The sequence below is a fragment of the Candida parapsilosis genome, contig 005569, assembly GCF_000182765.1.
Source record: "Candida parapsilosis strain CDC317 annotated contig 005569".
Lineage (NCBI taxonomy): Eukaryota > Fungi > Ascomycota > Pichiomycetes > Serinales > Debaryomycetaceae > Lodderomyces > Lodderomyces parapsilosis.
The window spans coordinates 652,500-671,635 of NW_023503278.1; the positions used below are offsets into that span (position 1 = coordinate 652,500).

Here is a 19,136-nt window from a genome sequence, read left to right on the forward strand (position 1 = left end):
TTACATAATCATCCCAGCCTGCCTTGCATTCTATCTTTCTCTGGATCTCAATTGTATATAATTACGCTTGCTTTCCGTATTGAAACTTAACCTGCTAGAAAAAGAAGAAGCTTAATACCTTCAACACTCAAACGACAGAGATAAGTCATGACTTCAGTTGCTTCATCCGCGGGTAAGTTTCTTTGCTCAAACCCATCCAAGCTAAGGTTTATTTACAAACCATTTCTTGGACGACTAACCGGTAATGTTCAATTCTTTTTATAATAAAATTGCTGCGTTTTATGTTTTTTCAAAAGTCCGACACCATACTAACCAATATTGATGTAGCAAATAGAAACGCCAACACCAGTGAGGTAAAGAGACACAATAGTTCTACCGCCACCACCGAGAATGCAGCTTTCGGAGCTGGCGCCGGTTTGAATATAAAGCGCGCCAAAGTTCCGGAAGACAAGACCTACGAAGATTATCAACGTGTTTATAATGAAATTGCGACCAAGATTTCGGAACATTTGGATTATGATAAAGGCGACGGATATTTTGCACAATTGGTGAGGAATGCATGGCACGCTTCAGCTACATACGCCGCTGCTGATAACTCCGGTGGATCCTATTATGGAACCATGATTTTTGAGCCAGAGGAGTTTGATTTCCAAAATAAAGGCACTGCAATTGCTAGAAGCTTCTTGTCATCTATCCACGTACAGAACCCATGGATTTCGAGAGGTGATTTGTGGACTTTAGCCGGGGTTGCTGGAGTTCAGGAATGTAATGGCCCCAAGATTAAGTGGAGACCAGGAAGACTTGATGATAATACTGGTACAAAAGCCGCACCAGCTGGTAGAATACCTGATGGTGATGGAGATGCTCGATATGTGAGAGATTTCTTTTCGAGAATGGGATTTAACGATAGGGAAACCGTGGCCTTGATTGGTGCACACGTGTTGGGAAGATGTCATAGACATGTTTCTGGATACGATGGCCCTTGGGGAGACGACTCAAACAATTTCACCAATGATTTTTTTGAAAGATTGATGGGTAATTGGCATATCAAGAATTGGGACGGTAGAAAGCAGTATGAAGATGATGCAACGAATTTGTACATGATGTTGCCAACAGATATGTCTTTGAAAGAAGATGGCAATTTTTTCAAGTATGTAAAAGAATACGCAAAGGATGTTGATTTGTGGTTCAAAGATTTCGCTGATGCTTATTCGAAGTTGTTGGAAAAGGGAATAGAGTTTCCTGAAGATAACAAACCGTTGGAGTTTAAGACCTTACATGAGCAAACAGTGCCAAACTAAATATGTAAAAGAAAGAAGTATTTATTTTAATAAAAGTAGAGCCGGAGCAATTGCAACAAGCTGCCTCTTTTTTTTGCAGCTTTATTACTTTGCAGTAGTAGGGTTATAGACCTATGTCATGTGGAGCTACCGTGTTCCGCTTTTTTCTCCAAATTTGGTTTCGTAATTGGTCTAGCGCTACCGCACTCTGGCCAAATTAAAATTACAAAAACCTTTTCTATCCAAAAATTTTTCAGTCATCTTTACACCCCTCTTTCTTAGCACGCCAAATCACTAGCACCAACTACAATGAAGTACGTCCAAACTGATCAAATCTTAGACATCCCAGAAGATGTTACCGTTGACATCAAGGCTAGAGTTGTTAAAGTCACCGGTCCAAGAGGTGAATTGACTAAGGACTTGAAACACATTGACGTTACCTTCAACAAGATCTCCAACAGAGCCATCAAGATCACTGTCCACAATGGTGACAGAAAACACGTTGCTGCTTTGAGAACTGTCAAATCTTTGATTGCCAACTTAATCACTGGTGTCACTAAGGGTTACAAATACAAGATGAGATTTGTCTATGCGCATTTCCCAATCAATGTCAACATTATTGACAAAGATGGTGCTAAATTTGTTGAAATCAGAAACTTTTTGGGTGAAAAGAGAGTTAGACACATCAAGATTCAAGAAGGTGTCACTATGGAATTGTCCTCTACCCAAAAGGATGAATTGGTTGTCACTGGTAACTCATTGGAAGCCGTTTCACAAAACTGTGCTGATATCCAACAAATCTGTCGTGTCAGAAACAAGGATATCCGTAAGTTCTTGGATGGTATCTATGTTTCCGAGAGAGGAACCATTGTTCAAGATATCTAATTGTGTCAAAGTTGCTAACGATTAGGTAAATCCAACATCACCAACAACTTTACAACCATTTTTTGTATCATTATGATTGATTTTAAATAGCATGTTTGTTTGCTTCATGGGTATTATTTGTTAGATTAATTTTTTTTAACAGGGTTCAGAATTAATTACTGGTACACCACCACCACACAATGATCAAGGAAAATGGATCATTATCATTAATTTTTCACGTGGATCGTTACAGAGCTTAATGAAATAAAGAGCCACTTACGATCACACACTTTTTCCTCTCTATCTTGCGATCAACTCTATTCTTTACTTTATGCTCGTTACATGTTCATCGATCGAATCAAATTATCTGAATCGAATCATCATTGTGTGGCGATGATGCTTTGAAGTGGGTGATTTGTTTCGTAGTGGTGAGCTTTAGAAGCTAGCTTTGTTTCTAAACTCTGCGCAGGTATTGCCAAAATTGACACAATATCAAAAAATTTTCAGAGTGTCGAATGTGTTACATTACATCAACAAATCACAACATGACGACGAAAGTGGCGTTTCTAGGACCAGAAGGTACCTACACCCATCAAGTATGTTGAATTCAACAACCCCCTTCAAAAGTTCACAAGGCTAACATTTTTGCTCTTAGGCCGTTTTACAGCAATTTGGAAGTAACGATATCGAAATATCTCCACAACAAACAATTGGTGACTGTTTTCAAGCTATCAACACTAATTTCGTTGACTTTGCTGTTGTTCCATTTGAGAATTCAACTAATGGACAAGTTGTTTTTACTTATGACTTACTTCGAGATTGGTTTCTACTGCAAGAGAAGCAATGCCAGTTCAAAATTGTGGGTGAGCAGTTTGTATCAATTCATCACAATTTGTTGAGCAATGGTTCGTTGGATAGTATCAACACGATATATTCGCACCCACAGGTATGGACCCAAGTTTGCGGGTACTTGTCCACGTTGCCAAAGAGTATCACTCGAATCGATGTGGGGTCAACGTCAAAAGCAGCAGAATTAGTCAGCGAGGACAAGACAAATAAGTCGGCTGCCATTTCTTCATTAATGAGCTCAAAACTATACAATTTGCCAATTCTCAAGGCCAATATTGAGGATAATGTGAGCAATACCACTAGGTTTCTAATCTTGGGATACAAGGAACCACCAGCGCATGACACGAACAACAAAGAGGTTGAAAAAGTTACGTCATTGATGTTTACACTCCCTCATGATGACCCCGGTGCCTTATGTGATGTACTTGTTCAATTCAAAGAAAATGGAATCAATTTGACATCAATCAGCTCACGACCTGCAAATTTACAACCTTGGCAGTATGTGTTTTTCGTTGAAACTGTGGGCAAAATAAACAGTGAAGTGCTCAAGAGTATTCAAAAGTTGTGTCGAGATGTTGCAATCTTGGGTGAATTTAATCGCAATTGGAGGTTTAGTCAGACGCCCGAAAAAGAGTAAAAGACTAATGTACATTCAAAATATAAAAATAATGAAACTAAACAAAATACCCAATGTATCAATTCATACCCATTTCTAACTCTATTTCTCTCTCCCTCTTCATCTCTATTTACCAAATTTTTGATATACCCATTCGGTATTATCCAACGGACATGCATTTCTGGTTTTTAGCCATCTCTTTATACAATGTAAATGGAAAGCATGATTACACATTCCCCAAGCAGCAATGCATTCTTCTCCACCGTTGGCTAATGAATTTGGCTGACATTCGATACATGGCTCCATTAAATGATTCCTGCAAATGGCACAATTTTCAATCTGTATATCTAAAATAGTAAAGGTGGTTAGTAAAATAACTCTCTTTAAATGGAATAGGAGACTAGATGAAAAAGTACATACCCCATGACCAAAAGGCAACTGCTGTCCATTTTTTTACTTCGAATTTGGGTTTGCTTGATTTCGTTATTTCTTTGATTGATTCAGAATCTTGTTTTCATGTTAGTAATCAGTTCGTTAACTGGGTTGTTGGTGGTGGATTCTCACATACCATCTATATCCATTCGATCCTCTTCTGCCATGATTAAAATTACCTGTTGAGTTGTGATCTGTGACGTTTTCAAAAAAAAATGGATCCGATAAAGGAATGGCGAGTGTGCAACTATAAAGGTTTTTCTTTGGCGTATGTGTGTTTAGTGTCGCGTTTCTTCAACAGATTATCGACACTAGAGCTTTTGTGACATTGAGTGAGTATCCCACTGTTTGAACCATCTGATGCTTTTTTAGCAAAGAGAGCACTCACACGACACAGCATCATCAACAGCACCAATCTCACCAAGTAAGCAAACTGTCACAATGTCAACTGCTAACACTGAGGATCTAATATCGTCACTATACCCTCCGCCACCACCATTTGTGAGATTTTTCACTGCCGAAAATTTGTCCAAACTAGAGGAAGTTCGTAAAACAACAACGTCTAAACAACACGAAGGTAACGACAATAACAACGATGATGCCAATGAGGACCACATAAAAGGTGAACTCAAGTTCCTAGTACCTCCAAATATTCCATCGGGAACTCAATATAGAGGTTATGGAAACATATGGTCTTTCAAAGACAAACTACCGAATTTAAAAGATACTCAATGGACACAACTTTATGACGATGCTAATTTAACATCAGAGACCAAAATTAAAGAGTTGCACAAGATGATGGACTCCTTGTTGCTCAATTTTGTTGAGTTGATCAATATCTTGAGTATTGATCCACAACAATTTGAATCAAAAGTTCAAGATATGAGTTTATTATTGATTAATTTCAATCATATTTTAAACACATATAGACCACATCAAAGTAGAGAGAGTTTGATTATGTTATTGAAAAGACAAATACAAGCCAAAAGGGATGAAATTGAACAAATAGGATCTGTTTGTGAGGATGTCAAATCACAGATTAGGAAAATGAGTGAGGATGATGTTGATATGAATGCGGATGAAAATGATGAGAAAGTAGTGAGTGATTACGATGGAAGTAAAGAAAAGGATCAAATAGTGTCGCAACTTCTATTGCATGTTTAGAGACGACTAAAGAAAAAGAAATTAAACGCATGTTCCCCACCACCACTTAAAATAAATCTAATAAATCATTATTTACTCCCTTGTTTTCCTTTGTAGTTGATGTTGAACCAACATGTAAATTCTCAATACCATTAGTGACGGTGTTTGCACTATTTTGCGGGGTCGAATTGAAAAGTTCAAGAATATCGGTATTTGTGGTTGAATGTGTTTGTTGACTGCTCTTGCTTGGCGTTGGTGTAAACAAATCATTCAATTCACTAAGAAGGTCACCAACACCAGAAGAGTTATCTTTGCCATCTCCATTAGATACAGAAAGACCATTAGCTTCATCTTCATCATCGTCATCAAAATTCAAAAGATCTTCATTACGTGAGTTATCAATAATTTCTTGCTTGGCCAAATTTTTCAAACTTTCCACATTTTCCTCATTAGACCCAATAGGAGCTCTTGAATAGGCTGATGGATCAATAAATGTCTTGGCTGGTTTATGATAAACTGAACTTAGGGTTGACAATTCTTTAAGCAATTGCTCTAATAAATGAGGACTGAATGTAGAAATTGTCGACTCAATTGGGGGCAATTTGGCCAAAATAATCTTCTTTTGTAAAGAGTCACTCGTCGAAGATGACAACAATCGCCAGTAGATGTATGCCTTGTCCCTAACGTCGGCATTCTCACATTCCTTTGTGGCGAGTTCCAAAATCTGTTGAAGCAAAGATGAATATTTTTTGTTGCCAGGAATCGATGCATTGATTTTAACAATTGTTGTCAAGATGTTCAACTGTAAAAGTGTATCAAACTCCAAAAACCCCTTGACCAAGGATTCAAGTTTTTCATGTAAATTGGAAAAATACTTGGGAAATTCACCCAAGACCCACACGTAATCAGCCAATGCTTCTGGTTTATCCAACTCGGTAGTGTGATTAGAAATGATTGGTATGATCAAAGACGCAAGATCACTCTTGCCTGGGTATCTTCTTAGTATATTTGTCAATTCAATAGTTGACTCATTAATGATCAATTCACCACCTCTTTGGTCAATGATATCATTCAAAAGATTGACCGCTTTGATGACTGACCCACTCAACTGGATGGCAACAGCTCCAATCGATTTGATTGCTTTTGTCACCAAAGCAGGCTCAAATTCCATTGCATACTCTCTCAATTCTCCTAGTAACAAATCTGAATTGCTTTCATTGGCCAATCTAATCATAATATCCAACTTTTCCAACTTCAAGTACAAAGGATCAGAGTATTTGATAAAGAAAACTCTCAACTCTTTGGATAATATGTGAGGATAATTTTCTAGGATAATTCTGATATTTTTCAACCCCACGTATTGAGCTTCAGGTATGGAAGAGCTAACCAATGACACTAAGGGAGCCGATAGTTTCCTCAAAATCGATTGTCTTTGAGCAGTTACAGGTATATTCTCCACATGGCAAATGATTGCTCTTATGGAACTCAAAACAACTGATGGGTTTGCATGTTGCAATTGTGGTATAACTCTTTCAATGATATGATTTGCTTCTTCAACTTTACCACGAGTGTTGTATTCAGATAATGTCGTCAAAATTGTAATTCTACCCCATTCGGTACACTCGTTTAAACACAACAATAAATTTTTAATCACTTCGGCATTTATTTCCAAAACAGTCAAGTTTGGGTCTTCATTCATATCTCTGATTTCATGCAACGCATTGATCGAATTGGCCACAACCATGGGATTTGGGTCTTTGAGCAAGTTCTGCAAGTCATCCAAAAATCCCAATTCAACACAAACATTTGGATTCAAATCAAACAACTTGGCGACACAAATTGCTGCAGTCTTTCTAACGTATGGATTGTCATCTTTCAAAGTTCTTGTCAATGGTATTTCCATGTAGTCAACCATTTTACTAACCCTCACACAACCCATAGTTCTAATAGCTAGGGCCCTAATCAACGGATTTGGATCTTCAGTATCTTGTACAAATGTGTTGACAGCTAATATACATAATTCAGGGTTGGTCTTTGCATAGTTCATCAAATACAAATAAACCAACTTTTTTTGTTCCAAATCGTAAGTAGCAATGTTTTTTAACACGTCGGGGAACAACGAAGACACATCCTTGCCCACTGTCATTGCTTGAATAACCCGTTGAATGGCATCTTTACGTTCATGTTTGTATTGGGACACCAATCCATTTCGAAGTTCAAATGTTTCTCCCTTCTTTGGACCCAGCAAAAACTTCCTCAATCGGCGCTCAACAACGCTATTGAGTTTGATCAAGTTTTTATTGATGGTTTTTTTGTTGATATTCATTGTGAATCAATGAAGACAGATTATAGTATAAAGTTCTTCCTTGATTTGAGACAAGGGTATTTGCGGGAATGAAGGAAGTGTTAGTGGCAATGTAAGAGTCTTCCACCAATGAGTACAGTATTAAAGATGAACTATCCCTAAGATCAAGATGGGTATGCTGTTTGGTCTGATTAAAAAAAAAACCGCCTGTGCTGTTTTTCAATGAACAACAAAATAAGAAAACAACAAAATAAGAAAACAACAACAACAACAACAATGCGACATTCAACTATGTCGCGTCACACAACAAAAAGTACGTCCACTACACAAATACGAGTATTCAACTACATCAAACTATTGGCACGAACATGGATAAACCTTTTACGATTAACAGCTAGGATCGTTCCGATAATGAGACGTTTTTAAAAATTTGATGCCACAAATTCTTTGGATCAATTTTGCATCAACTTTGGTACAATTTTTTTGCAGCTTTTCTATATTCATGACTAAGATTATACATCTAATACACTCTACATTCCTCAACTGTTTAATGCATTAATTTACCTTAGCACTCAGATCATTTACGGCTCTTGTATTTAGAGACAACTGGCTGCAAAGACATTCCTATATAAATCTAGCGCTTTCATGCGGGTCGAAAGTTGAAGAAGACCATTGTACCAACTCATCTCTCTGATGCAACTTCTTTTCTGCTTAATCTCAGAATTAGTCTTACACACAGATCAATCTCTTTACCGTGTATAGTCAGGAATACACCATGAGCTTATACATACTTCACTACACACATATATGTATGCAAAATATAGTATAGTAGTGTATAATCTATATGCAGTATTTGTCATGCGATTTTCAAACTAAGCTCGAAACAGTAACAGAGGAAAAAAAATTTAACCAATAAAAACCACGACAGTTTAAATTTACAATTACAACATTAATTGAGAGAAATCATTTCAACTTTACCAAAGATGTATGTAAAGATAGAGATATCAATTGGGACTAAGCCGTAATCACATGAAAGCACACTTGTTTTACTAACACTACTATACTATAGGAACCCACAAAGAATTATTGAACTTCAAAAGAGATACCAAACTACTCCAAAACCATTGTATTTGAGAGGAGCTAAATCAGCTATGTTGGTGTACCCATTTTACGCCCTTTTTGCCGTTAGCACCGCCGTCCCATTGTTTTACGCTGGAAGAGCTATTTGTGGTATTAAAGAGAAGTCTTAAGGGCTCTTGACTGTGTGCAAATCAAGAAGAGTAGTCTTTTTTCTTTTATTTATACAAAAGAAGAACCCACGAGATGTATTTATGAGTAGCTTTAAGGAGATTATCAGAATCAGTTTAGTTTAATAAACAAAGTTTTACTTTATTTGCTTATGTTCAAGAGAAGAGGTGGATAGGTGTTACAAGTGTGCGCTTTAACAGCAAAGTACGCTTAAATGTACACTCGACTTTAACCTCTTACAAACCAATACGCTAAATGGGAGATTGAAGGACACCAAAGGTGCGATGACATTTACACCATTCACCATTGTGATCGGATTCATGGGGGGAAAGACAAAGAGCATAGTGCCTAAGTCATTCTACACCACTCGCTGAGTATCATACTCTTTGAAACAATCCTCTACTTCATCATTTACAATTAGCTTGCTACTAAATTTCCTTTACTCGATCACCAGTTACCATCAGTCTCTTGGCCATCATCATAGTCATCATTATCATTATAATTGTCGTCGTAGTCCTCATACTCATTTTGATCGACATCAACATCAACATCATCCTGATCGATGTCGTGATCTTCAGCCTCATAATCATCGTAATACTCATCGGGGTCTGGATCGCTGTGACTTCCATGCCCATCTTCATCCTCTTCACCCCCTTCATCATCATCACTTCGGTCGTAATAATCATTCTCATGATCCTCATGTAGACTGCGAAAGTCTTCATTTGCTTCATCTTCGCTAACACCATGCTGAAAGTCAGCAAGCGCATCAATCAACTCTGAATCATTTCCATCTTCATCGGCATCTAAATCTATTATGACATGACCACCAGGACCACCTCCAAAATGTATTTGTTGCGGGCTATCCTCATCTGAATCGCTATAGATCCGAGGATTATATTCAAACTCGCTGTCGGTATCATCCACGTATATGATATGCAGTCTTGGTTGACTTCCAGACAACCAATTTCGAAAGCTTGCAGCACCATCATCATCATCCTCGTCAGAGGATGTCGCATTTGGCTGATCATCATTATTGTCCTCGGGTCCATTATCATGTATTTCTTCTAGAAGCTCTTCAGCTGTCCTCGAGTCAACAAAGCTATCATCTGAATCGTAATGATCTTCCGCTGGTGGTACATCTTGGTAAAACTCTTCTTCATCTTCATCGTCATCGTCATCATCATCATGACCACCACCTCGTATCAAATCGGTATTTCTAAACCTAGATCCACAATGTAAACATACGGTACCATGAGCTTCCCAAAGACAGTTGCCGCACCTAGGCACACCGTCCGAATCATCAATCAATGCTAGGGAATACCCACAAAAAAGCTCTCCAAATACTCTCTTCTTCTTAGCATGTGATTCATACTTTGACATTGCATCCTTTTTTCGAGCCCGAAAGGAGTCGACATTGGGATCCAACCGTGCATCAATTATAAGTTCAGCCAAACTCTTGGAAACATCATTCAATTTCATATTCAATGCTGGCTTTGTTTGTATTTCATGTCGACATGTGGGGCAATTGATTTTGTTTTGAAACCATTGATGTAGACACTCGTAACAAAAAGAGTGGCCACATTCAGTAGTCATTGGAGCAAGCATAATCTCCGAGCATATTGAACATTCCAAACTGTTTGTTATTTTCGATAATAGGTTTGATGTTAGTGCTGAATCCTGGGTAAAGGGTACATGTGTTAGTATACAATTTCTGGAAAAAATGTTAGTGTTGGTGCACAATTACATACTACTTTGTCCCATGCAATTTCCAGAACATGATCACCCATGGTTGATGTATAATTTTTTTGGATTCTTTTTCTATTTCGTCCTTTAGAATAGGACTTCTCCACACTCCACTTGTACTTAATATTGAGACGGTTTCCAAATGAACAGAAGGGGTCAGTGTGGAGTCCACAGCTTTTTTTTCTCGGCCGCCACTGCTACCAGTCGCGCAAAGGTAAAAACGTGTACTATACGCAATTGTTTACGTTTTGAGTTGAACTTTACTTATTTCCTTATTTACAAGATCTAACTATTTTCAGTACTCTTCTTCCACTCATCCAAGATTTGAATAGTCTTTTCAATCAAAACGGGGACCTCTTTTTCGTCCTTCTTCAAAATCATCCTAATGTCACCAATGAAGGTTCTTAATTTTCGTAAACAAGCACCTAGGCTCTCAACTTGCTTTTTTGATAGCGAGGAGCGTGCGGTGGTGGAATTTGCCAACAGGTTCTCGAGGTAGATACATTGCATCAATAAATAGGGACTTGCATAGATTTTCGATAACGGGAAATCTCCCATGAGTGACATCATTTCATCAAATTGTTTCCGCTTTGAACATAACCTCATTTCCAATATAAGTTTCAACATCCTGTTTTTATCATTCAAGTTTGTTGAATCTATTGAAAATAACATATAGTCGGCCTCCTTGAGCAACCCAAAGTTTAACAACATTCTCACAAAATAGAACTTCTGACTATCATTCAAGCAATCCTTGTTTGAGCGAAAATATCGAGACAAATCCTCCCTAGTCAATGAAAAATGCTTTAATGATCTTAGCTCAAGCGTTTTTTGATTTTTTAAATTGTACTGTCTTGTTTTTGAAAGAACACTTTTCAAGTACAACCTGTCATTCAAATCGCCCATTCTAAATGTGTTCAAAACCTCTTTAAAATCAGGAGCCAAACCCCGTCCAAGCAAATCTGGAAACCCTTGCTCTATTCTGAAACGCACTTGATTTTTGTTTTGTCTTTCGTTGCCCTTATACTTTAACTCCGACCATCCTTTGTACTTTCTATAGTTGAACGGCTGCACCAAATGATATGGATAAAATTGTGACGCGAGTTTGTGCAATTGGAAATAATGCGGTTTACCTAACCAATGATTGACAGCATCAACAAATATTGGCGCAAAACGAGAATATGAGAAGATGAAAGTTTTGGTAATTGATGGCAAATATTCATCACTGTAAGGGATCGACAATTTACCACTCTCTATCAATTTGATCAACGAGTCAAACTGGTCATGTCTTTCATAAAATTCCATCAACAATACAAAGAACCGTGGTGGAATGCCCTGGCCCGTTCTATCTTTGTATAACTTGATGATTCGGTTTGCTCCTTCCATATTGGAGTATCTAATCATAAAGGCAAGCCACGAGCAACAGAACTCCTCAACTTCTTTCTCCGGAACAAGTGATTCAATCAATTCAAAGTCCCCATCACTCAATGCCTTTTTAAACGACAAGTATTCCCTATTGATGATTTCATTTTGCAAAACAACACTTTGTACCAAGTAATGCGAACCATACTTTTTATTAATCATTCGTTTAAACTCTTTGATTTCAGGCGCTGTTCCAAACTTGTAAAATTGACCAAGAATTAAGCTAACCAGTTTGGGAGTTGGATCCTCGCATTTTGGGGAGTTTACCCATACTTGGTAACAATAAAACAAGTTTTCAAACAAAAAATACCTTGGTATCAACTGATCAACTAAAAATTCAAAAAGCTGAGGTGATAATTTGGTGTCACTATTTATAACTTGTTTGGAGAAATAAACTTTAAATGCTTCCAATTCGTAATTTACAATGAATGAATGGAGAAAATATGCAATGGTGTTTTCATCGGGATGAGCTATTGATGTAAATGCTTTTATAATTTTATCCAATTGGTTCGTATGGTAGTAGATGTAAACCTTTTGTATATGCAATTCATCTGATGTTGCTGTTGAGTTATGTACAAGCTGTTCCAAGACAGGAAATATCAACGTTACCGAATCCCAGTGTGGAGGCTTTGGCTCTAAATCTTTGTAAAAATCATACGGTAGACTTCCAGCTGCGGTTAAATCATGGGGTAGCGGCGCAGTAAGTCGCCTTATAACATAGCTCAATCCTTGTGGACTCATCGTGTCTCTTAATTGGATGATTCTGGTATAATCACACTGCTCAATAAGCTCATCTAATTTTTGCTTTTCAATTACACTCATTGTGTCGGTCTTTGGTTCTTTGATATCATTTTGGCCATGCTTGAGAAACAGTTTAACAGGATGGAAAATCCAATTAAAGTAAGATAGTGAAGATGATGATCTCCGTGATGTGACGAGCAGCTCGAGTAACAAATTGAATCTCCCGCATCGTATTCTCTCAGTGATCTTACCAAATAGCCTTCTCCGGCTGGTATTCACCACACTGGTTCTCAACATAGTAATCTCAAAATATTAATGAAAACACCTTTTGCATCCAAAAAACCCAGTCGCGTATGGGCTTTATAAACCAAAATTTTCAGTGGAACCAAAAATCATTCCATTGATAGAAATATACATGGTAGCTCTCCATTTTTCTCAAGAGCTAACCTCTAATTACTGTGAAATTTCTCTATACAAACTTCTACAACTCGTCCTCATCTCCTTGATCTATATAAATTTTGCTCAATGCGCTTATATTTGAGGTGACCTTTTCTGCATCCCTTTCAGGAAAGTGGTCAGTTTTCGCTGGCGGCATTGATCGAACATTCAAGCTGTCAAATGCCATATCGTTCCCGAACTCATTAAAAGTTTCGTGCTCATACTGATAGGTGGCAAATTCAACATTCTTACAATTGATCAAGTTCAAATATGGGGCACATGTTTCTATCTCCGCTTGCGCTAGTGGATTTCTCGGTCTTGTTTGATCTCCTGACTTCCAAGATGGGAAAACATCAGGATTGGAAAACACTGCGGCTGTTGGTTGGTGAGGGATTTTGAACTCATAGTAGTGATGCCCATTCGCCGGATTGATCATTTTCAAGCGCCCCGTTTTTGTTAAAACAGCAATTTGTTTGTCTAGCACATTCAAAAATTTGTCTCCCTCAAACGCAGATAGCGTCCAATCATTCTTCGGCAGCTCCCTACTACCCTTTCTCGATCTTTTTGCCTTTTTATTGATGTCGCCGGCTTTACTTTCCCCTAATAAGCTGTTTGTATCGTACCAGTGCACAGATCCTGTTGCTTTAGTGATACAGCCCAACCCAGAATGTGTATCATGGTTGTCATCTTCGGTGTTGAACCAGAATATGTTCTTGACGATGGCGGAGGTATTACCGCGACAGAACTTACCAACTAAGGAGATTTCAGTTGGCAAACGATATAAATCCCATACGTATAGCAGGTCTCCTCGCAAATTTGACGTAGCTAGCTGTAAATCATATTGTGAAAAGGAAACCAGCGACACACCACCCAGTGGTTTGAATGTTGCAAGCAACTGGTCATTGACTATGTCAACAATGGAAAGAATCTGGTTGTCGTTAGGTTTCAAAAATTCTGAACTTTTTTGTAGGTTGGTGTATAGAGTTTTGCCAATGGATTTGCCTATATTGTTCAACTCCAACTTGTTCTCCATGTATTCCTTATACTTTGCTGAAGATAACTCCGACACTTTAAAGATTCCATCCAATGTTGTCTTTGACACAGAGGACATGACTTTATGGTATAAGGGGGTTGATCCAGATAATTTCACGGGAGTGAATAAGCTTGCTTTTTGCTTTCGTACCGACTGGCTAGTTAGGTTAGTGATAATGGGATCTTGATAATTGAGTGACTGGTCTTTCTTTGAAGTATTTGTCTTCTTGCGATTATTATCGTTTCTCTTTATATCTTTCAAATAAGTGTATTCAGATTTGGTTGGACAATAAACGAGCCAGCCTTCAATGATGTCAAAAATAGCTGAGCCATCGCTACAACTAGTTTGCAAGAGGAGGTTTTCATCCCCACAAACATCAGTTCTTCCCGGTATGTTGCAGCAATTTCTTTTGATATTTGATAAAGCTGAATTTATGTTGGCACTCCTCAAAACCAAACTCTCACCATCAAATCGGTAAACGTGGATTGCTCCAGAGTCAGTCCCTATGCAAACAAATGTGCTATTTCCTTTGATGGAGTAGTTTTTTGAGCTAAAGGGGAGTACAATGCTACTTGCAACGTCAATTAAGGCGGAAGTGATGGATAAAATGTACACGTTGTCAACATCATTTTCCGAAACCACTGCTATCACAATATACAGCTCCTCTTTGCGCATTAAAACCTTAAACGATAGTATGTTAAAAGAGCTTCTTGTCTTGAGTCGGGATTGCAAGTATAGTGTATCTCTATCCGCTCTCAGATTAGGCTTTCCCCAATCCCAGATTTCCAAGACTTTCGCTTGCAAATAAAATACAAACAATTCACCTTGTGGGCCATTCTCAACAAGATACGGCCCCGTCCCCAATTCTTGAGTAGCATCCAGCTCAGTAACATCATCTGGGTCTACTTGAGTCTTGATTTTCGGATCCAGTTTAGCTGATTTTAGTTTCTTCCATGTTGCCAACGCTGAATTGTAGTTGTGACTGCCACTTGAACTCGTATGCCTTTACGCGTTAGTATTGAGCTACGAATATGACATATGAAATAAGGGGAAAACGTACAATCGATTAATTTTGACAGTCTTATTTGTTCCGTTTATGTTGGTCATAGCAACCAGTGGCGTAATCAACGTGGATTCCCTCGAAAAGAAGATCCTAACAAATTTTTAATAAAAGTGTAAGCTTGAGTTGCCTATATGTCAATGAGTTGCTGAGTCGAATGTTGATATTACTCTATTATTCTCCTATAATCAGTGTGTATATATTTTGCTCTTTTTCTTTGCGTATCTTTGTTTATCTTATCGGCGGGGCAAGTCGTGTACTCTTATTTTTTTCTCCTTTGCGACAAAGGTAAACCCTCTCAGAAGTATAGGAAGAGGACAAGAGACTACGATTGTAGCTTATTCCTACCAACAAAGATACACATTTCCCATATTACACTGTGTACAGCTTCAAGATGAACGTGTGACTCTATACGACATTTCATTTCGTTGCAGATATACGATTAAGACTATTCGAGATCCCCTATCCTCCAAACCTCCAACCCTCGTATGCCAAACAGTCCATATTTTGAGTCAGATGAATTATTCTGACACAATATTTCGTTACCAAAAGTTTCACACGGATAGCTCACCCCTTTGCACAAGGACTTGTCAATATAGAGACCATTTTGACCCTGTGACGACCCGATTGCGATAAAGTCATGATTGGAATATATTACATTGTCATTGATTCCAGTGTACATAAATGCCTTGAACCTGAATGCCGATTTTGATTTCAGGGAAGACATATTGTTGCCATGATTCAATTTTGACGGATCATACTTTTCGCATTTCCACAAAAAGCACTCCCCGTTACCGTAATATCTCTTGTGATCCACTGGCTTTAAATATTCGTTTAAAAAGGCTCCAAATCTCGACAGACGTTTATCCTTGATCACCAACACATAGCCCTGTGGACGTTTTGGTGTTGTCCCATATATATTATTTGGAGTGTCATTAGCCATCATCCTGTTGACAACCGATTCAGCAAAACCTTTATCAGCTTTCTTCCGCTTTTTATACTCTATCAATTGATGCTCTGGGTTTGAATTCCTGTACAATGAATTGAGAGAAATGCCATGCTGCTCCAGAGAATATACCAAGTACCACTTGTCGAAAAGTTGAAGTCTTGCAGGTATTAAGTTTCGGATATCGCTGGCTAAAGCAGGGTCCATCAATTTATGCCTCACAGTGGGACCATATCCTAGTAGCTCGATCGGGGGTAGTGGTGGCAAGGCACTGTTAATACTTGAGCTGCTCGAATTTGCAGAGGTCAATGATGACGAGGAATTGTTTCTACTCGAACTCCCTACCAAACTTTTGAGGAACGTCGTTCGTGATTTTTTGGGTTTCTTTTCCGAATCAGATAGCTTTTCATTACTTAATTCCGCCTCCTGATCAATGTTCTGTGAATTGATTTCTTTGTTTGCTTCTCTTTCTGCTTGTTGGTCCTGCTCCTCCGCATTGTCTATAGCAGACTCGCTGGTCGATGTGAATCTTCTGAGTAAGAAAGACATAGTGTCGTCGAAATCGGTAGAAAGAGTGCTCTATTTTATGTGGATTTCGATTTTGTACAAGAGAGAAAAGAATTTACGGGATCATTTTCGTTTGCTGTTTTTCCCCCCAGAGTTACAAAGTGGAACAAAAATAGATCGGAGAAGAGGGCGCATTTAAACAGAGTTAAACTGACCCACCTCAATTCTTTGAACAACTCGTAGCAGTATAGTATGTCTAAGTATGATTGGAGAACCGGACAAGCCCTATTAGTAACTCCAACGCAATCTCAACACTGTCTATGAATAATACTCCGGGAAAGTCTGAAGACAATTTTTTATTTAATCCCGCCATACCAGCACATCCCAACAAAACACAATCAATGTTGTCCGCCTTGTATTGAGTCTTTAAAATGTGAGTGGCTTTCTCCCTGATTTTACTATATTCCTCCTCATTCGCTAGATTTGTGACAGCAATATCCAACCCTATCGTTCTCTGAAACTTCTTAGTCGGAAACTCATCAACTCCTAGAAAGTCGATAATTCCCTGATCAAGGATTGGCTCCCATCCACTAGTACTTGTGAGAATGAACAGCTTTTGAAGATTGGGATTCAGAAGAGCATATAAAAGGGTTGCTTGCATGATTCCGATTACTGGCTTTCCGCTCAAGGCTGCTAAACTTTTTATCAATGGGTGATCTGAGTAGCAGCATACTATAAACCCATCGTACAGAGCTGCAATATTGCGTGACTTTATATCCTCCAATACGACCGATTCCGATTTCTTGGATGTTTCAACACCAGTTATTTCACGGGGAGCCAGATCCGGAGCAGTGTATATTTGCAACTCAACTCCCTGTGGTGGAGTCAAAACACTCCTCATGTTATGGGAGACTTTCTCCGAGCTATTGGGGTTCACAAGCAAGATCTTCATTGTGATGAAGACAGGAAGTTGAGGGTGTGGTATTATTGACAAGTAAAAAAAAAAAAAAGATTGAATCGAGGTTGAAAGATTGCAATCTGAGATAACGTGTGCACTTTAGATCCCTGAAAACATGGGATTTGAAGCTCAGATAGACACGTTCAAACACAAACAAATCTGGTGTAGATCTATATCGGCTTTGTCAGCTATTTCAGAATCTATTAATATCACTATAAAGAAGGACAGATTGTCACTATCATCGGTAAATGCAAGTCGCACATCACACGGAGAGATTATATTCAAACAATCCTTCTTCAGTCACTATGAAGTAGATTTCAGAAACATAGTACAGGGCGGGTTTGACAAGGGGGATTCTGGCAACGATTTGTCTCTGTCGTATTCATTCATGATTAACTCAAAACATCTCACTGCTTTATTTCGAAATTTTGACTCAGGCAACATGAAATATGTAAAGTTGAGGATTGAGTGGAGTGACCCAGCTACATCCAATTTAAAATACAAACTACTCATTGAGATACTCAACAAAAAGTTGATTATGAAAAAGTATCAAGCTGGTTATCTACCAATCGCAAGAAAGGGTGTCCATATTGCAAAGGAATACAAGGATTCCTTTTATGAACAAGAGAACTGTGGCAAAAAGTCTACACCAAAAACGCACCACATTATGATCGATTTAGTCATCCCGAAAGAGTTTCTTGAAATGGTGCCCTCGGGAGCAGAAGATTTCAAAATCGATATCAAAAATGAAAAAGTGCTGTTTGGTGGATACACTAAAGAGATCATCAAAGATCGCGACTACATAAAACAACCAATGGCCGTGACAGTAACTATAAGTCTTGATGAGTTAGCAGACAGTAACCTTATACATACCGATGAACCACCTTTGCGAATGTTGCTAAATTTTGGAATGCGAGATTTTAAAAACTTTTTAAATCTAGCTGGAGTTTTTGCGACCTCCTCAACATCGCAGCAATTTGATGAAGAGTATGCAAATATTGGCAATAACAGTGACTACTTTCATATTTATTTCAGAAATCCCGGTGACCCCATCTTGTTTGATTTGCAAAACAGCCAACATGTTGACGTTCAATTCATACAAATAACTGCATGTGACAGTAGTACAAAAGTTGGGAATGAAGTTGAAATTGATGCTCGAAGATTGAAACGGAAACTAGAGTTGGAAGTGCCTGTCGTCCATTCAGTAACCGAGAAGCAAGCGGTGGTTAATATAGAGGCAGAAGAAACGCAACAAAATTCTTCGCCAGAACCATCTATTCGTTTCGCGTTTGGAAAACTACCTTGTAATCGCAACGATAAAGTAGAAATCTCCACATTGACGCAACAACAAACAAGAGGTCGCATGAATTCGGAAATGAGTGAAGATGTTATCACATACAATCAAGGCTCCTTAGGAACAGCAAGAAACGACGATACTGAATATAGCGATTCAGAGGAGGAAACTAATGAGCCACCATTGAAACGGAGATTGATTGAGGACGAGGAGGAGCTTGGCCCAACTCAAGTAGAGAAGCCAAAATCTATATTCTAGAG

General features: G+C 38.4%; 13 protein-coding genes across 13 annotated transcripts; 6 read left to right on the forward strand and 7 right to left on the reverse strand. All coding sequences in view use genetic code 12, as the record gives it.

The window, feature by feature from the left end:
• Positions 1–147: 147 nt before the first annotated feature.
• Positions 148–1,301, forward strand: CCP1 (cytochrome-c peroxidase; the record flags this gene model as incomplete). The annotated part of the gene is made up of 2 exons (XM_036812307.1): positions 148–172; positions 328–1,301. 2 exons carry the CDS (start codon positions 148–150, stop codon positions 1,299–1,301), a joined length of 999 nt encoding a protein of 332 aa, XP_036663428.1.
• Positions 1,302–1,589: 288 nt separating this feature from the next.
• On the forward strand, positions 1,590–2,165 carry RPL9B (60S ribosomal protein uL6; the record flags this gene model as incomplete). The annotated part of the gene is made up of 1 exon (XM_036812308.1): positions 1,590–2,165. The coding sequence occupies one exon, from the start codon at positions 1,590–1,592 to the stop codon at positions 2,163–2,165; it is 576 nt and encodes a 191-aa protein (XP_036663429.1).
• Positions 2,166–2,689: 524 nt separating this feature from the next.
• PHA2 (prephenate dehydratase) lies at positions 2,690–3,630 on the forward strand (the record flags this gene model as incomplete). The annotated part of the gene is made up of 2 exons (XM_036812309.1): positions 2,690–2,740; positions 2,800–3,630. The coding sequence occupies 2 exons, from the start codon at positions 2,690–2,692 to the stop codon at positions 3,628–3,630; spliced, it is 882 nt and encodes a 293-aa protein (XP_036663430.1).
• A 105-nt stretch (positions 3,631–3,735) lies between these two features.
• Positions 3,736–4,208, reverse strand: HRT1 (SCF ubiquitin ligase complex subunit; the record flags this gene model as incomplete). Its single annotated transcript, XM_036812310.1, has 3 exons — positions 3,736–3,956; positions 4,030–4,116; positions 4,178–4,208. 3 exons carry the CDS (start codon positions 4,206–4,208, stop codon positions 3,736–3,738), a joined length of 339 nt encoding a protein of 112 aa, XP_036663431.1.
• A 274-nt stretch (positions 4,209–4,482) lies between these two features.
• Positions 4,483–5,205, forward strand: MED7 (mediator complex subunit; the record flags this gene model as incomplete). The annotated part of the gene is made up of 1 exon (XM_036812312.1): positions 4,483–5,205. The coding sequence occupies one exon, from the start codon at positions 4,483–4,485 to the stop codon at positions 5,203–5,205; it is 723 nt and encodes a 240-aa protein (XP_036663432.1).
• Positions 5,206–5,251: 46 nt separating this feature from the next.
• Positions 5,252–7,510, reverse strand: APL2 (Apl2p; the record flags this gene model as incomplete). Its single annotated transcript, XM_036812313.1, has 1 exon — positions 5,252–7,510. The coding sequence occupies one exon, from the start codon at positions 7,508–7,510 to the stop codon at positions 5,252–5,254; it is 2,259 nt and encodes a 752-aa protein (XP_036663433.1).
• A 962-nt stretch (positions 7,511–8,472) lies between these two features.
• On the forward strand, positions 8,473–8,739 carry COX7 (cytochrome c oxidase subunit VII; the record flags this gene model as incomplete). Its single annotated transcript, XM_036812314.1, has 2 exons — positions 8,473–8,474; positions 8,559–8,739. Coding segments are annotated over 2 exons (183 nt in total).
• Positions 8,740–9,184: 445 nt separating this feature from the next.
• Positions 9,185–10,524, reverse strand: CPAR2_102900 (ubiquitin-protein ligase; the record flags this gene model as incomplete). The annotated part of the gene is made up of 2 exons (XM_036812315.1): positions 9,185–10,414; positions 10,486–10,524. 2 exons carry the CDS (start codon positions 10,522–10,524, stop codon positions 9,185–9,187), a joined length of 1,269 nt encoding a protein of 422 aa, XP_036663435.1.
• Positions 10,525–10,765: 241 nt separating this feature from the next.
• Positions 10,766–12,937, reverse strand: CPAR2_102910 (uncharacterized protein; the record flags this gene model as incomplete). Its single annotated transcript, XM_036812316.1, has 1 exon — positions 10,766–12,937. The coding sequence occupies one exon, from the start codon at positions 12,935–12,937 to the stop codon at positions 10,766–10,768; it is 2,172 nt and encodes a 723-aa protein (XP_036663436.1).
• A 184-nt stretch (positions 12,938–13,121) lies between these two features.
• Positions 13,122–14,786, reverse strand: CPAR2_102920 (uncharacterized protein; the record flags this gene model as incomplete). Its single annotated transcript, XM_036812317.1, has 1 exon — positions 13,122–14,786. The coding sequence occupies one exon, from the start codon at positions 14,784–14,786 to the stop codon at positions 13,122–13,124; it is 1,665 nt and encodes a 554-aa protein (XP_036663437.1).
• Positions 14,787–15,619: 833 nt separating this feature from the next.
• OXR1 (Oxr1p) lies at positions 15,620–16,666 on the reverse strand (the record flags this gene model as incomplete). Its single annotated transcript, XM_036812318.1, has 1 exon — positions 15,620–16,666. One exon carries the CDS (start codon positions 16,664–16,666, stop codon positions 15,620–15,622), a length of 1,047 nt encoding a protein of 348 aa, XP_036663438.1.
• A 214-nt stretch (positions 16,667–16,880) lies between these two features.
• Positions 16,881–17,576, reverse strand: DCG1 (Dcg1p; the record flags this gene model as incomplete). The annotated part of the gene is made up of 1 exon (XM_036812319.1): positions 16,881–17,576. The coding sequence occupies one exon, from the start codon at positions 17,574–17,576 to the stop codon at positions 16,881–16,883; it is 696 nt and encodes a 231-aa protein (XP_036663439.1).
• A 121-nt stretch (positions 17,577–17,697) lies between these two features.
• Positions 17,698–19,134, forward strand: DDC1 (Ddc1p; the record flags this gene model as incomplete). The annotated part of the gene is made up of 1 exon (XM_036812320.1): positions 17,698–19,134. One exon carries the CDS (start codon positions 17,698–17,700, stop codon positions 19,132–19,134), a length of 1,437 nt encoding a protein of 478 aa, XP_036663440.1.
• Between the last annotated feature and the right edge of the window lie 2 nt (positions 19,135–19,136).